Source organism: Pimephales promelas, chromosome 14 (genome assembly GCF_988280905.1).
Source record: "Pimephales promelas chromosome 14, fPimPro1.hap1.1, whole genome shotgun sequence".
Taxonomy (NCBI): domain Eukaryota; kingdom Metazoa; phylum Chordata; class Actinopteri; order Cypriniformes; family Leuciscidae; genus Pimephales; species Pimephales promelas.
This window is the reverse complement of record NC_142782.1, coordinates 22269966-22288527: the sequence shown is the minus strand read 5'-3', so window position 1 is coordinate 22288527 and position 18562 is coordinate 22269966. Positions and strand designations below refer to the sequence as shown.

Here is an 18562-nt window from a genome sequence, read left to right as displayed (position 1 = left end):
ACATTGATTTTCCCGCTTAAAACAAACAGTGCCGTTTACTTGCTGGTACTTTTGCATTCAATGAACAGTGAGTAAAGGGTCACAGAAGAACCCCCTGAGGTTCTCCAAACCACATATTTGTCCCCTTTCTCCAGTGCAAGTGAGGAGAATCTTTACAACCCAAACTGGTTCCCACAACGTGAGCAACAGCAAAACGTCCTGAATCCGATGCTCACGCTTCCTGTGAATGCCTGGCTAAAAACACACCCTGGCTCTTCCAAAGGGCCCTTTCATGGCTCTCTGTGAGAATCTGCCTCGCTGCAAAAGGGTATGAAGTAGTTTTGGATGCAAGGAAGGGGCCATTTTGGCCGGCATGGCGTGAAATCGAATAAATAAACCAAGAGAGAAGGGGGGAGAGAGGGGAAAAAACCCTCTCTTTGTGCCCACGACCCAGCTAATGGAGACAAAGAGCCCAGTAGCAGGAGGATGAGGTTTGAAAGAGGGGATCCGAGCTCGCCCCTCTTTCTTCGTGACTCTGACTCCCCATCACCCTCAAGCAGCGGCCGCGGCAACAAAGTCCTCTTTGAGTTCGGCCCCCTGTCCCGCATTTCCGCTATGAGGGGCTTTAAAGTTCATGGCTGTTTGAGCTGCTCACAGGGGTGGAAATGAGTCATGGCACCACAGGAGAGAAAGTGACAAGGGAAGAGATATAACTGGTATGCTGAGCAAGAATATGCTAAAGAGCACTTGAACTTGAAGATGATTTCCCAGAAAATGAGAATGGTGTTTGCCAATTTTGGGGTGGGGTGGGGTGGGGATGGCGCACTGGATAAGACACATGCCTTTGGTGTGAGAGATTCCGGGTTCGAATCCACTGCGAGACACCAATGTGTCCCTGGGCAAGACACTTAACCCCTAGTTGCTCCAGAGGCGTGCGACCTCTGACATATATAGCAATTGTAAGTCGCTTTGGATAAAAGCGTCAGCTAAATGAATAAATGTAAATGTTCGCGTGCTCTGTTTGCTAGAGTTGTCCAAGGTGGTTATGTGGCCAGTATGTTCTGTGTGGTTGTTAGGGTGTTCTCAGTCTCAGCCTCAGAGCTCACACCCACAGACCGTTGGCTGAATGTCTGATGCATATGGCAACAATTAACACTTCAGGATTTTCTAAGTAGTCATCTGATTGGTTGACTTCTACAGGATTTCCGGGAGAAGAGCGTGTCGTGTTCTTTAATGGTCTGCCTGCAAACAAAGTCATTGTGACACTAAACCCCCTTCATATACAGTAAGAAGAAAGCGGTCATGTTTACAACTGTGACAATGAGCGCTTACCAGGGTCAACTAAACGCTGATGTAAGTATGTGAAGTTCCCGGCACCATTTTCGCAGTAAACTTGCAACGTTTTTGAATATTTTTTTAGATGCACTTATATTAGAGTCTGTTATCGTAGAAACATCGACTTCACTAATATACGCCCCAAAACATGATGCGGATCATCAGGTGGTTGTCTGGGTGTTTGCAAGGGTGTTCAAGATGGTTCAAGGCTGGGTTATTATTCTTAACTAAAAAACTATTTGATAATTGAAAAAATTTGGCCTTTGAAACTAATTCCAAAAATAAAAAATAAATAAACTGTCCGCACACTTGAGTCCTTTAAGCAAATGTAATAGCCAAGCTTCACAAAACCATCCTTAGGGCCTTTGAAACCAACTAAAATTATTAAGTAACAATAAAATTACCAACTATAAATATATAAATGCAACTAAAAATTATAATATTAAACAATTACAAAAGCAGCCAGGCAGTTTTAAAGGTAGCTGCTATGTGGTTACTGTATCTGTTCCATCACTTTCTGGTTATGATATGACCTGGATCTCTCCAGGTAATAATAATTCTGATTCCTTAGAATACGTCACACCAGAGTTTAATGCTTATGGTCAACATTTTTCAGAAACCCCTAATCCTAAGAATGAATAGTAATAGTGCTGCGTGTCTTGTAAACAATCAGTTGGACACTTTGTTTTAGCTGTTTTTGATTCGGCGTGCTTCCTAGATAAGGTAGGTGTGTACATCACACTGCCGTGAACAGCCCTATTCGCAAGAACACCTAAGTGTTTGTCACACCACCCCATCATTAAAGAGCTTGAGCATACAAAAAAATCCAACACTGATTGACCATTGGACATGACTGATAGACAGGTTTGGGGCTGACATGTGGTAGTCCAGATAAGATCTCAGTCCAGATTGGATTGGCCATCTGGAAGGCATTTGGGCTCATCTCCATGGAAGAGCGATTGAGCACATGGAAAGGTGCCACGAGAGCCAGGGGTTCATTCACCACAGGGGGGAAAGGACACAGTGGACCCTGAACTGACCTATACGACGACAACAGACAGCAATCACTATCACTTCACATAGAGAGATGGTTGTTAGAGTACTCAAACACACACATACAGTTTAATTACCTCTAGAGAGTACTGACGTATACCGGGATTTATTTGGCTGTGAACACCCGCAGCAGCTTACTTTGTCATTTACCACAGGCTCATATGCGTGTGTGTGTGTGTGCATATTACCTAATTTCCTGATATGTCATTCCTTCTTCCCTTTAGAATAATGGATTCAATGTCATTGCAGCACATTCATCCCAGTCTGAAGCCACAAAGTGTTTAATTATCATTGCGGCATTGCTTCATTAGAGTCAAATTATAAATGCACTACAAATCTGTCATTTCTTCATTGATTATCATCATAAGAGTGGCTTGGGTGGCTGGACAAGAAGACTCTCCATTCTCACCACAGGAAATAAAAACCACAGGATAACATAACATCCAATGCTTTACGTCAACTGTGAGGTTATGACAGATTGAAGTACATACGGACTGAATTATTACTAAATCAAACGGCAGGTTTTATGAAGTTCTACATGGATACATAAAATACAGTTATGTCACTATTATTATGACATATATGACTAATATTTGACATGATTCAATATTCTGAATGATCTTTAATTTGCCACACAATCTGTTATATGCTCTAAAAATGACCAAAAAAAAATACTTGTTTAGTATTTTCCAGGTCTTCCGAAGCCAATATCTTTGTGTGGAGAAAAGACCCAAATTGAAGGGAATTTTAGTGAATCTAATGTTCACTGATGATGTTCCAGTCTGCAGAGAGATGCATGCAGCCAAATCACTAATTTGAACTCAGTAAATTGAATCAGCGAGGTTTGTTAACAAATGGTTACTCTAGTTGGGAACATGAACATCCAGTTCATTTGAAAAGAACTAGCTCAAACTCAAAAAAGATTGACAAATTAGCCTGATCCAGTTCAACTCAATGGCCCTGTTTACACTTGGTATACACTTGGATCTGATCACAAGTGGACAACCCTAAACACAGGTGTGGTCTAAAACGTTTTGATCTTGTCCACTTCCAGAGGTAATGGAGTTAAAAACGCATGTGGTCAAATGACTTACACCTCAGCCTTTTTTTAAGCTATCAAATGACTTAGCCTTAGCCTAGATATCAAAAGAATTAGATTGTAGCACCACGTTTGTCATCCTTTTATGGTGATACTTTTCAAAATTAACCATAGAAAATCAACGAGATGACATGAAGATGAGCAAATAATGCCAATTTTCATTTTTTTTGTGTGAAATATCATCAACTTTAACAATCAGTAAAAATTACGTCAATAAACTATGTCAATGTCATCCAATAATGTCAGTGAATCCTATTATCTTCATTAAAAAAAAGTTCAGTATTAATGTTATGTTATGCATTTGGCAGACGCTTTTCTTATCAGTTCTTGCTTTCCCTGGGAATCGAACCCGTGTTTCAAGGACCAACGCTCTATTGTTTGAGCTACAGGAAAAATGTGAAACTACTTAAGTAAAGATCCCAAATAAATCTATTAATTTAACCAAATGAATGCCTTCACTGTTTAAATAGGCATTATATCAACCTAACCAGACTAATTCCATTTCCAAGTGTTCTTTAGGACTCGAGTAAATAATTCAGTTCCAATCAGTCAATCTGACAAAGCCCACATCCATCAATACTGCACGCTCCTTTGTTTGTCCAAGGATGAGGTAAGCGGAATAAGTTAACATCAGACGTTCATATTTCTTCTCTTTCAGGAGCAACTGGAAAAGCCATAGATCTAAAGAGATCTCACCCCCAAAAAATCTCAAGAGTCATGACATTACGGCTAGCCTCTGGCTACAAACCACAGGGGTAATTCCCTCAGGACAACTGAGGAATTCCTCAGAGCTCTCCTGGTCAAAGGGGTCAAGGGTCGATGTGGCAATGTGCGGCCTTCTATTTACTGCTGTCCTTTTCTTTGCAAAACATGCTTCTCAAGTAGGCTGCTATTGTCTAGAGCTGCATAGCAATGTTTGTGATGGGGTCAAGTCACAAATTAAGGCTATTGACAAGAGAGAGTGAGGAAAGGAAACACTAGCATTGTAGCTAATTCAAGTAAACAATCACGGCCACCATCCCACAGAAAAATCCAAGGAAAAAAAAACGGGCACATAAAATCCTCATCACCTGAATAATTAAACATCCAAGAACAAAAAAACAAGCTTTAAACCTGCTCAAAGTGGAGTTATGCAAGTGCTGCAAGCCACAATCTGAAGTTTATTGAACATTTTGGGAACATCTGCTAAGAGCCTTATCCCATATGCCTGTGGTCTGCATACCTCTCCTCCGTCTGATAGTGTTCATAATCCCTAACACATGGCTTTGTTTGCTGTCTGCTTGTTTGCAAAAGATGAGAAGGTGCCAACAAGCATGCCTTATCCACATAAGTATTTGTAACATGGCGCCTGGCCAGGTAGATGTGATTAAATTAGAGGTGTGAATCCAGCTAGTAAACGCAGGTGACGCAATTACACCATCGGCTGGTTACATGTTTCTCTGTCTTTGATATCTGAATAAACACACATTTCATTAACACCTCAGAGGCCCCTGGCAGAGCGGTCAGGAACACAGACGACTTTATCAGTTTCATGCTGTGCTTGGGACCTTACAGTGACTCACCTATCGGTCGACTTTATCTAGGATATCTAAGTTTGACTTTCAACTCAGCCATTCCAACTGGCTTAAAATACTGAATATCACAGAGAACATCAGCAGACGTTCTTACTCACAATATCTGTCAGACCACAAAAGGCCACGGGGGATTAGTTTTGCTAGTTTTGCTGATTATTTTGTACAAGATCCTCCCTTTCACTGCTGATGACTTAAGATGTCCTCCTACAAAACATTAACACAAAACCATCCTGAACATGAAAAACATGCAACATTGATGATCTGCCACATAATAAAGCTCTATTTCTTACATCAAGCAGCAAATGATTGATTCTGCAATGCGAGTATGATGTATGATGAACTAGCAGTGGTCCAGAATCTTTGTACACATAAATAAATATGAAATATCAGCATATTAGAATGATTTCAGATGGAAATGCCTGCTGAAATTTGCCATTATGGGAATAAATTCCTTTTGAAATAATATTAAAAATAGAAAATAGTCATTTAAAAATTAGGCATGCACCGATATGAACAATTTGGCCTATACCGATAATTCTTTATTTTTGAAAGCCGATAACCAATATATTGGCCGATAAATATAAATCCAAATTTGTGTGTAATTTTTGAGAGCCTGAATACAAAAACAAAAGCCTCACCAGTAAAAGCCACGTCCCAAACACACAATTATGATGTTCTTATTATAATTAAATGTAACCGATATGACAGACTGAACCATATTTTCCTTTTGTGAAGTGATTCAAATCATATTTCAAGCAATTCAAAGCCATTATGTTGAACAGTACGCATCTGAAGAGTCTCAACTGAAGGAGATAATACACTATTTATTGGCTTTAATATATCAGACAAATTTTTCTATTGGGCCGATAACATTAAAATGAACCGATATCGGCCGATACCGATATGGTGGCCGATATATTGTGCATCACTATTAAAAATTAATAATATTATTTTACAATACAGTTTTTACTGTAATAAATGCAGCCTGTGAGCAAAGACATTAAAATGTTTAAAATATTCAGAACCCAAATGTTTAAACTTTATTTTGGAGGACTCTTAAAAGGGTGAAATGGACATATTTTTCTAGTGAAAGGGACTTTTGTTGGGACTGTGCCAATCAGTGTTGTCATTGTCCTGCGGTTCTCGAATGATAAGTCACATTATTTACGGCTCAGGTGACTAATTCAAAATTAGTTCATATCTGAGCAACTGCCATTGAGATGAATGGGGATGCTATAAGTTATTTTCCAAATATTATAGAAGTCCTTGGATGTTACAAAAATCAGAAGAGTCATCAGAAACAACTCAGACAACTACAAAAGCACTTTTGTATCTCAGAGCGATATGTTATCAGAGTAAAACATGAGGAAACTCAACCCCCTCAACAAAACCAGTCACTCATTAGCATTAAAAAGGAAGCCATAATTAGCAACATTATCCCAGGGTTTGTTTGCTATCAGATTCTTGGACACAAGAAAAGATCTACTTAACTAATTGAGCTCAGATTCCTGAAATTCCTGGTGCTGACTTGTGCCTCTGTGCCATGGCTTATAACGCATGACTTGTCACAACTTTAAGACAGTGCTAATCTCACACTTTATAGGATAGAGGGGCGTAATCAGCAGAGACTGTGGCAGTCACAGCGAGAGCTGTTTCAGTACAGGTGGCACCGCTGCCACTACTGATGATGATCATCATTACAGCTGAGCATCCGGAGGGTCTACGAGAGTCAGCAGACAAGCGTTTAACATTCAAAATGCTCAGCAACGAATCTTAACTTTCGTCTACGCTTTGCCGATGCAGAGATCTTAGCCCTGTATCGGACAACCTCTATTTGGGCATTAATATAGGCTCAATATAACCTTTGAATATAATTCACAACTGTCTATAGTTCATCAAATGAAGCAGTTTATCTAAGACAAGGATAGTTTCCATAGTTTGGCGGGCACAGACGTGTGCCCAGCGGATCAGTTCTATAAAACTATTTATAACGCAGAAAGCTTACGCTTGCATATGCTTCCCTCCTGTAAGGACTCAGACAGAGACATCATCGGGAAGCAGGAAGCATCAGGTTGACTTCCTCTCCCTGCTCCTCCATACATTCATGTCATCCTGTTTGGCTGAACAGTCTCTTTTCTTTAGGAGCCCAGCTGGGCCACACCACACGAACTAACAACAGCTGGACTGGCAGTAAAGACATCAGAAGGGGCACGGATCCCAACCCAACACAGGAAACGGATCCTCGGACTGGTCATATGCAAACACAGAGGCTTTTACATTTAGGAACTGAAATTGAATAATTGAATAATAACTGTTAATTGAATCACAAGCTTCTACTTTTTTGCCCCTGAGCAAGACCCTCAGGTTGCATCAGGGAAACTTTCCTTGGAATTCAGTTCAGTGGGACGTTGCTATAAAGGATTTACTATATTGGGCTCTGCTGTAGACAAATACATGTTTGGTGCAACAACAGCTTGCTTTCTTTTTGCCTTCAAATGAATAATAATAAAATAAAAATTCATAATTAATAGTCGGGGAGCCAAAGTCTCAAAAGCTCTATAAAATGGGTTGAACCTGACATGGTCTGCCATACTTTTTATTTGTGTTTTTTCTGTTAACTTTGACCCTAAGAACAAATAATTAGAGGGTCTGCTCTGCCGGAAATATCGCGAAAAAAAAATGTGGCCATTTTAGTGTACGCACCCTTTATTTTTTATCAGAAAAATGTGAAAAATTATTTTTTTCATCAAATCCTCAGTGGGTTGGGTAGGTTCTCAATAAATGCATTCCAGATACACAGAACACATGTGCGGACAACATCCACTGAAAAAATAATTCATAAAACACATTTCTACATGATTTCGCATCAATTTAATGCAAAAAAACAGGCGTTTTTTCACTTATTTTCCACTATTTTCATCTTTACTTCATTGGCAATCAACTATTCCCTTAAGTTATGACATCAGGCAATATGCCATTCTTTTCACCAAACACTATACTCATTACACAGAAAAAATTATAAAAATCCAAACAAAATCAATGGATCTGTGATGATTTCACTACTAGTTGGCGATCAACAGGCTCAGAATTTCAATAGAATTTTAGACTACTCTCAAAATTCTTAAAAACATGCTGGATATTTAGCATCATGGCTCACTTACAAACACACACACACACACACGCACACACATGATCTTAGTAATTTTTATGAGTTTGGAACAACCAACCAATGGTTACCAACGGTTACCAACAGACTTCGAAGCTGCTCATCATTGTCTGTGGTAAGTGATAGTGACTAATATACCGGTAGGTCTGCCCCAGAGTTTTGGGAAAAGAATGGTAATATGGATACTGTAATTGTAATTAACTGAAAGGACCACACCAGTCTTCAAACAATAATATTTCTGATGATTCCTCATCCCAAACATATCCCTGTAGCAGCAGCATTCATTCTCTACTAGTTTACTTAGCTAGCTTTAGCCGTTTTAGCTAATGTCGGTGGTTTCTTTAAACGGCATTACTCCTCACAGGTATGGGGTAGAGAGTAGAGACTTACTTTTTTTAAATGCTTAGGATATTATTCTCTAATAGAGGTATGTGTCCTATATGTTCAATAAGCTTCAACCGGAAGTTGAGAAATTGCCAAAATTTCAACTGGACTTGTTAGGTAAAGAAATAGATATGAGAATAAATGCTGATAAGTTTGGAGCGAGGAATCATTGGAAATAAACTTGTATGAAGCCTGGTGTGGTCCTTGAAGTGTTTTTCATGTCAGACAGATAGTAGGCTAGTAAGGATAACTAAAGGCTACATTAAACGTTAGTTGCCATTAGCAATTAGCAACATGGCTAGTTGTTACATTCAGATTTAGAAAGTTTAGCTAGTTAGCTTGTGCACGAATGGCCACACAGACACAAAAAAACAATATATAGCTATATTGGATATCAGATTGTACACAATACTGAACAGTACAAATGTTCAGTAAAATGTAAACATACTATATAGTATGCATAGTTTGTTTTTTGTATATAATACTGTACAGTATAGAGTGAGTGATTTGTCAAAAGCTAGTTACCTAGTGTCAAACATCTAGATTTCTTTCACCCGAATGCACAATATTTTCCATTGGCAGATTTGGTTCTGATCTTATTGGGTTTGCTGTGGAGGAAAAGGTAACGAGAAGAGAAGTCAGCAGACGATTGGAAAGGACTGTAAAGAGGAGTGGAGGATTGAACAGAAGGGAAGAGTAGAATGAGGAGATTAGAGTGAAGAGGACAGGAGTGGACTGAACAAGAGAGAAGAATAGTAGATGAAAAAAGAGGAGTGAATTGATCATTTACATTTATTCATTTAGCTGATGCTTTTTATCCAAAGTGACTTACAATTGCTATATATGTCAGAGGTCACACACCTCTGGAGAAACTAAGGGTTAAGTGTCTTGCTCAAGGACACATTGGTGTCTCACAGTGGATTCGAACCCCGGTCTCTCACACCAAAGGCATTTGTCTTATCCACTGCGCCATAACCACCCCGCTCAGTGATGATCAGATGTGGTTTGTTGGTGCCTTGGGGAAGAAGGGACCACAGTTGATCACAGTTGCAGGGATGGTATCTGGGATGAGAAATGTTGGAATGATTTCCATGTAGGAGCAGTGCAATTTGGTTCCAAGTCCTCCAATAGTTTGTTGGTGACTTGGGGAAGATGGGACCATAGCTTATCACAGTTGCGGGGATGGTATCTGGGATGGTAAATGCTTGGAATGAACTGCCATGCAGTGTTCGTCCATCCTTTGTGTACTCTGGGAAGTTAAGTTTATCAAACTGTGTGAATCGTCAAACCTTCAGGTTCATTGGTATGAAGGCACCATCCCTAGTTGTCTGCTCTTCAACTGCCATTGTTGTAAAATATATGTACTTCTTTGTAGCTGATGCTGTTCCTAAATCTATTTAGGAGTGACACGGTTGACTTCTGGTTTCCTTAACGGCTATCCCAACGTGTTTCGGTGTTGGGATCTTGGCAACTGCTTGGCAGACATCCTGGGCAAGGTTGAGAACTTGTTCTTGCTGCTTAAGACTAACTTTCACCCGGTCGTCTTCACCTAACTCTGGAGATGCATCTGTTATGATCCATGTCAGGTGGTATAACAGCTCAATCTTTGGGATGCCTCCAGGTATGATATCTTGCTGCAGTGTTGGGTCTTCAGTCATACTGCCAGCGATCTGGTGACTTCCTCTGGCTTGAGCTGTTCTGGCTTGTCTTGCTTCCTTCAGGGCCTGCTTAGGTTGGTCCTGGAGTTCCTTCCGTATTCTAGTTGCAGTGTTGTAGGAAGAGACTATGGTGTCAACTCACATTCTTCTTCATATTCTGCAAGAAGTATGCAGAGTATTAGGGTGGTGATGGTGCAGTGGATAAGGCACATGCCTTTGGGTTGAGAAACCCTGGTTTGAATCCACTGCGAGACACCAATGTGTCCCTGAGCAAGACACTTAACCCCTAGTTGCTCCAGAGGCGTGCGACCTCTGACATATATAGCACTTGTAAGTCGCTTTGGATAAAAGCATCAGATAACTGTAAATGAGTATTTCTTCTTCATAGTCTGCCTCTTCCGTTTTCTCCTTAAGTTCCTTCAACTTTGAGAGCATGTGGCCAACATTCATTTATGCTGAGCAAATAGAACATACTTTCTGTGGCACAACCATTATTTTAAAAATACCACCTACTTCAAAGTGCCTTCTAAGGTGGGCAATAAAGGACTGATATGTATGAGGTAACATTGTGAACTCCATGGCTTTCCAAGTATTTATGGAATTCATCCCTCAAAGCTGTAACGAGGAATATGGCATTCAGGTCTGGATGCTGGTGCCATAGGGTGGCCCATCTCTGAGAGAGCAGATCCTGGGCCAGGGAGGGGCTGTTGCGAGGAGCACCAGTTCCAGGAACCAGATCCGGTTGGACCAATACAGCGCAACTAACAAGACCTGCTCCTCGTCCTTCCTGACCTTGCACAATGTCTGTGCAAGAAGGCTCACTGGGGGAAACGCATACTTGCGTAGGTCCGGGGACCAGCTGTGTGCCAGAGCATCCATGCCGAGGGTCCCCTCGGTCAGAGAATAGAACGACTGGTAGTGAGAATTGTCCGGGGCGGCAAACAGATAAACCTGTGGGGTCCACACTGAGGCCTGGATGGTGGCTGCTGCTGGGGCTTCACAGGAGCGGGGGATGCCCCAGGAGGTCGACCTCAGTGACGAGCGGATGGAGGGTCTGCGACCAGTGAACGGATGGGGCAAAGCTGTCAACCACGTCGCCGAATAACCAAACCTGGGACAGAGGGGCATCCAGGAACCGATTCTTAATGGTGTCCCTCATATCGGCCAGGTTGAGCCAAAGGTGGTGCTCCTGGACCACCAAGGTGGACATCGCCTGACCAATGGAACGTGCGGTTTCCTTCGAAGGGGGCAACACAGCCGAATCCTCATCTCCAGAGGACTGAAGCTCCCCCTACAATGCTGTGATCGACATCTGATCATCAAGCAGAGCCCCAAAGGACATGGCTGGTTGTTGCAGCGCTTGTAAGGTGTGAGGGACCCAAGGAGATTGCCTCAGCGGGGAAGTCCTCACATTAATCCTCAGATCACCCTCAGATCACCCTGACCATGCACAAAAGTAGGTTTATTTTGAGGTCCAAAATAAAAGCTAGATCGGGACATAGGCGAGGGGACTGCACCTCCCTTGAGGTAAGCAAGTCTCAATCTCAGCACAGTCATAGTCATATTCCCGCAATGAAAACATGAACTATTCACAAAAGTTGCCTCAGTGTGCTGAATGCCCAACACGAAAAGGAACTATTGTGACCATCTGCTGGCGCCAGGGAATGACCGCATCCATAAACGCACGAGCGGAAAGACATCCTGAAACATCCTGTTGCTCTTTTAGTGAAAACACAAAAATTCTGTGTCAAAGTACCCAAGGATAGCCGTGGTGTAATCGGGGTACACTCTCAAAGAGGAACGACCACCAAGACCGACACACACACACACAAGCAATGCTGTAAAAATCCTTGAGGCCACCACTGATCGCACAGTCACACCAGCAGTGGATACAGAGTCTTGCTTTTCTAGAATCTTAAACATTGCACCAGTCTGCAGAACTCAGTCAGACGAAAGCTCGGCTCCTAAGTGAAAGACAATGTGTGATCTGTGATGATTTCACTACTAGTTGGCGATCAACAGGCTCAGAATTTCAATAGAATTTTAGACTACTCTCAAAATTCTTAAAAACAAGCTGGATATTTAGCATCATGGCTCACTTACAAACACACACACACACACACACACACACACACATGATCTTAGTAATTTATATGAGTTTGGAACAACCAACCAACGGTTACCAACGGATTTCGAAGCTGCTATACCTACGCTGCGGAGTGGGGCACGTGATGCGATCCCTGAAGTGGTCCCGATTACATTGTCACGTCGATGTTACGCCGCACGTGATCGACTGAAAGGGAACTAAAATTTTAATAGTAGGTACTCAATCAAAACTGCAGAATTGTGGAAGTTTTACACTTACTATCGCCGACTCTGTTATCTTTCTTTCTTCTCAGGTTAAGAGTCTGAGTGTCATCCTGTATTGATAAACTTCAGATGGTTCAGAATTCAGCAGCTCGGATCATTACACAAACACTGTTGAATGAGCATATTACTCCAGTTTTAGGGAACATTCATTGGTTTCCAATCAGATTTCATATCAATTCAAAATTTTACTTTTTACTTTTTGTAAGGTGTCCTTGAGTGTCTTGAAAGACTCCCAACAAATAAAATGAATTATTATTATTACTACTAGCTAACTAGCTTTTGACAAATCACTCACTCTATATAGTGTAAAAACAAAAACAAACTATGCATACTATATAGTATGTTTACATTTTACAGAACATTTGTATTGTTCATTATTGTGTACAGTCTGATATCCAATATAGCTATATATTGTTTTTTTTGTCTGTGTGGCCATTCATGCCACAAGCTAACTAGCTAAACTTTCTAAACCGCAATGTAACAACTAGCCATGAAGCTAAATGCTAATGGCAGCTAACGTTTAATGTAGCCTTTAGTTATCCTTACTAGCCTACTATCTGTCTGACATGAAAAACACTTCAAGGACCACACCAGGCTTCATACAAGTTTATTTCCAATGATTCCTCGCTCCAAACGTATCAGCATTTATTCTCATATCTATTTCTTTACCTAACAAGTCCAGTTGAAATTTTGGCAATTTCTCAACTTCCGGTTGAAGCTTATTGAACATATAGGACACATACCTCTATTAGAGAATAATATCCTAAGCATTTAAAAAAAGTAAGTCTCTACTCTCTACCCCATACCTGTGAGGAGTAATGCCGTTTAAAGAAACCACCGACATTAGCTAAAACGGCTAAAGCTAGCTAAGTAAACTAGTAGAGAATGAATGCTGCTGCTACAGGGATATGTTTGGGATGAGGAATCATCAGAAATATTATTGTTTGAAGACTGGTGTGGTCCTTTCAGTTAATTACAATTACAGTATCCATATTACCATTCTTTTCCCAAAACTCTGGGGCAGACCTACCGGTATATTAGTCACTATCACTTACCACAGACAATGATGAGCAGCTTCGAAGTCTGTTGGTAACCGTTGGTAACCATTGGTTGGTTGTTCCAAACTCATAAAAATTACTAAGATCATTTGTGTGCGTGTGTGTGTGTGTGTGTGTTTGTAAGTGAGCCATGATGCTAAATATCCAGCATGTTTTTAAGAATTTTGAGAGTAGTCTAAAATTCTATTGAAATTCTGAGCCTGTTGATCGCCAACTAGTAGTGAAATCATCACAGATCCATTGATTTTGTTTGGATTTTTATAATTTTTTCTGTGTAATGAGTATAGTGTTTGGTGAAAAGAATGGCATATTGCCTGATGTCATAACTTAAGGGAATAGTTGAGTGCCAATGAAGTAAAGATGAAAATAGTGGAAAATAAGTGAAAAAACGCCTGTTTTTTTGCATTAAATTGATGCGAAATCATGTAGAAATGTGTTTTAAGAATTATTTTTTCAGTGGATGTTGTCTGCACATGTGTTCTGTGTATCTGGAATGCATTTATTAAGAACCTACCCAACCCACTAAGAATTTGATGAAAAAAATAATTTTTCACATTTTTCTGATAAAAAATAAAGGGTGCGTACACTAAAATGGCCACAATTTTTTTTCGCGATATTTCCGGCAGAGCAGACCCTCCAATTATTTGTTCTTAGGGTCAAAGTTAACAGAAAAAACACAAATAAAAAGTATGGCAGACCATGTCAGGTTCAACCCATTTTTGAGACTTTGGCTCCCTGACTATAAGTAAAAAATTGCCACCTATGCTTTATAAATATTTGCACTACAGAACTATTATTTTAGGATATTTTTTTCTGGGTGGCAAGGATACATTAAATTGATCAAAAGTGACCGTAAATAATATATTATTAATGTTACAAAAAAAATTTGCCTATATTTCAAATAAGCACTGTTCTTTTGAACTTTCTGTTCATCAAAGACTACTGATTTTTTTAATCATGGATTCCACACAAAAAATTAAGCAGCACAACTGTTCTAAATATTGATATCAATAAGAAATGTCACCAAAATCTGCATATAAGAATGATTTCTGAAGGATTATGAGACGGACAGTCAAGACTGGAGTAATGATGCTGAAAATTTAGATTGCATTACATTTCAAAATCACATTTTTTTTGTATTTTCTTTTAAATAAATGCAGCATTGGTGAGCCTAAGAAACTTTTTCAAAAACATTAAAAACATCTGATCAATTTTCCCATGAGTCCCACTTAAAAATAAAATGTAGTAATAAATTATTAATTTAATAATACAAATGTAAAATTGTATATAAATGCAGTTTTGAATGGACAAATGAATAGACATTTAAAACCGCTATATAACAATAATCAAAATAAACTTTTAATAAGCAAATACATTTAATTCATGGTTTAATGAAATAATTAATTATCTTAAAATGCAACTTTTAAAATGCAAAAAGCATTTGTCAAATGCTTTTCTTTATCCAAAAAAAATACCATTATATTTTAACATAAATATTACTCACAGGAACACCTAATGAAGTTGACTCAATTTCTAAGACACACCCCCTCCCCAAAGTGCCACCTGAAATAGATGCAAGACGGACTTTCACTAGACATTACAAAGCATGTCATCATCAAAGTGGAAGCTTTTAATATGTGCTTCTGGATAGAATGTTTTTCTAACCCGAACTCTTAATCCTTCACACGTTTTGTCATCTCTGATCAAAAATTCTAAATGTAACAGAAAAGACGTTACAAAATTGGCCCTAAAAAGGACTCTTATGGGAATCTCTAGTTCTGCCGGACATTCTTGGAAATTACAGCCTGGTTTATTCGTTTGAAGCGATGACAATACCCTTTGTAATATCTGCTTGAGAGTCCTTGTGGAATTCCACAGATAAACAAACGCAAAAAGAGCCACTCGAGGAGCAACAAATTCACAGTCCTGAAACCTTACAGTCTATTAAAAGTTATCTGGGAATCTTACATAAATATCTAAACAAATTCATGAGGCAATTATCAGTCTCCCAAGAGAGTGTGGCAGCAAGTGATATTTGGCATGACAGTGTGTGCTGCTGACAAAAGAACATAAAGACCACCTAGCCAGCCATGAGTTAAAAGGCAGACGTCTTTGATATTGATCAAGCAAAGCTTTGTTTTTCACACTGAGAGTGAAAAAAAGTCAGAGATGATGAATGACAAAGTGGCTTTCTCTCCCTTTCACCTGATGCACCACCGTCCGCTTCGCTTCACCTACGTCAACACATCTTGACGAGAGGCCGTCAGGTGCATCTGCAGGGACTAATTTGATTGGTCCCGCTTCACTTAATGCTTCCAGATCAGATAACATCAGACACACCGCTAGGGAGATAAAACCCTCTGAGAGTCAGCAGATGAGAGAGGCCTATGATTCTTCCCATATGCAGGGAAAGAACAGTAACTAGGACAAGTGAACCCATCCTTTTCAGAAAACCCCAAAGAGTGTCTTTTACTAAAATCTTTAACTGCCACAGCCGGCTCGACGTCATCAATTGGCAGCTTCCTCGCAAAGCCATTGCACTCCGGGAGCTTAACAGGCCAATATGATTATGATGGATTGTTATAAAACTGATTTAATAACTGTAAGGCTGCTTATCCCTCATTGGCATGTTGTAAAACCTCCCCAGTTCCTTTGATCCTGTTAAATTTATCCCAGGATCAAGAGGTTTTAGAGCAGGGACAATGCGCTGGTGTGGAATGTGAGAAATGCACACACACAAAAAAAAAAAAAAAACAGAATAACATGGTTTACTGATGCTAAACTAGTTTTGAAAGCATAGAAAGGTTGGAATATGAACAGGTTTATGATTGTCTATTCTCTAATCCAGGCAAGCTATGTCATGATCTGATGCTAATCAGAGCAAGAAAACACTTGTCAAGTATGCCAATTCACTATTGGGCGATTTCAAACACTTTCTGTATTTACTTTTTACTTACTTTACATATTTTATCAGTGCAGGGTCATAGAGACTGCAGGGGGGTTATCACTAAGACACATGCTCTGGGCAAAGCAGGATTGTATGCTGATGAGCACGCCACATACAAAACAAAAAACAAGTGTTTCGAAAGTTACAGGGGGGTTTACGGGCTAGATTGCCCTGAAGACCTGAAAACCCCACCGCTCACATGAGTCGCTGCGGTTTTTATGAGGCAGAGCTTATAAAAGGAAATGGCACATGACCAGGAAATATACACTAGTTTAAGTTAAAGCTTGTTTGAATTATTAAAAAGGCAGTAAAAGTGACAGACTCTTGATTCTCGATTTGAGAGTGCTCACACTTCAGTCATCTCTAAAAACTGCAGACCAGAAAAAGGCAGTGGATAAGATCACATTTAAAACAGTGATTCCCAAACTGAGTAATAGAGGTTTAAGGTGGCACATGATATTGATATGGGTTTGTTTTAAACCAATAAAACTATGAGACTATGGAATTAGAATACTAATTATAATTTATGTGATTTTCAACTCTTATTTTAAAGAATGAAAACAATATGTAATGCATGTTGTAGAAATGTCTACTGTATGTGGATGACACTCATTACAACATAAGTTCTACTTTGAGTTGTGTTTAAAAGTGTTTTTAACAAAATTAATGATGGAATGTGAGCCTTATTGGTTGGGCTGGGGTAAAAAAAAATGTTGGGAAACACCGAGTTAAAACACCCACTGGAGGAAAAACATCCGCGTCCTTGCAAGCATCAGTAACAAAACCCCCCAAGAAGTCCCGATACAAAACAGTCCCCCGTGCTTTGTTTTGTTATTTATGAAATGTGACTAAAAATAACCTAGCCAACACTATTTGTTTTAGAAAAACAGCCTGGTTCACGTATTCTCCCTCTTCCTCTTTCTTGACGACAGTACAGTGACTTAAACACAGCTTGACAGCTTCACCAGAGCCCGTTATCTCCAGTTTATGAGCCAGTAAACGAGACAGTAACAATAACCGCGCGACTGCAACATGTAAACAGGCACATGGGTGCCCAAACTGCAACACTCAAAAGAGTTTGCATTAAATCCAGTACTTACCGTCTGCAGAAATGCCAAATTTCTCACGTAATCCCGTTCAGTGTTCAATATCTCATTCAAAACGCACAGTCTCAGACGAAACTGACGGCCCGAGTCCTTGCTGCTTACATCCCCGTTTTCTTGTTGACTGTCCTCCTCGCTCATTTTTAAAACCGCTTTGAGAGAAGCGCCTCCAAACAAACACAAATATATGCCAGTTGTTTGAAAACTGAGATGAAGATGTGGTAATTAATCCATTTAATCCGTCGCGCGCTGCTCGCAACCTCGCGACAGGATGCGGCAGGGTAAAATGTTATATTGAACTGAAGAAACTTCTGTTATACTAGCAACGCGCAACATCGAAGTCAGCCGCAAGCCAATTTGCACCTCATTAAAAAACACTTTCCGTTCAAAAGGTAACTCAGAGAAGTAGCCCTCCGGGTGCCTGCAGTATAAATGAAGAAAGTGGCCAGAGGAGCCAAATGATGTGGAAACAGGGAGTGCACGTGAAACGATCAGTAGGCTAACCATGAAATCACTGGCAAAAACCGTGCAGTAAACGCCGAAGTAGCGAGTTCACGAGAGCTCAGTGTGCACTACACGAAAAGTGAGACGCTTGTGAGAGCTGTAGAGAGAGAACTGTGTCTGTCGCTGAGGGACCGTCTGCAAGTTGCAGCGCTTGAACAATCACGTCTTCAGTTTCAATGAACTGATGAACTGATCCCTTCCAATCTTTAAATGTGTGATTAGAGAATACAGTTCATTTTTATCTCTGGCTCCATCCTCCATGACTGATTTATTTAGCTACTTACAAGTTTTATATATATATATATATATATAAAAAAATGATTAGCAATTTT

General features: G+C 39.9%; 1 protein-coding gene across 1 annotated transcript in view; it reads right to left on the bottom strand.

Moving 5' to 3' along the window:
- Positions 1–18334, bottom strand: part of prex1 (phosphatidylinositol-3,4,5-trisphosphate-dependent Rac exchange factor 1) — an 81434-nt gene extending 63100 nt beyond the window's left edge. Inside the window, exon 1 of the mRNA XM_039678334.2 lies at positions 17724–18334. Within this exon, the coding sequence (XP_039534268.1) occupies positions 17724–17867 (144 nt within the window). The 5' untranslated portion in view covers positions 17868–18334. The remainder of the gene's footprint in view (positions 1–17723) is intronic.
- Positions 18335–18562: the final 228 nt, after the last annotated feature.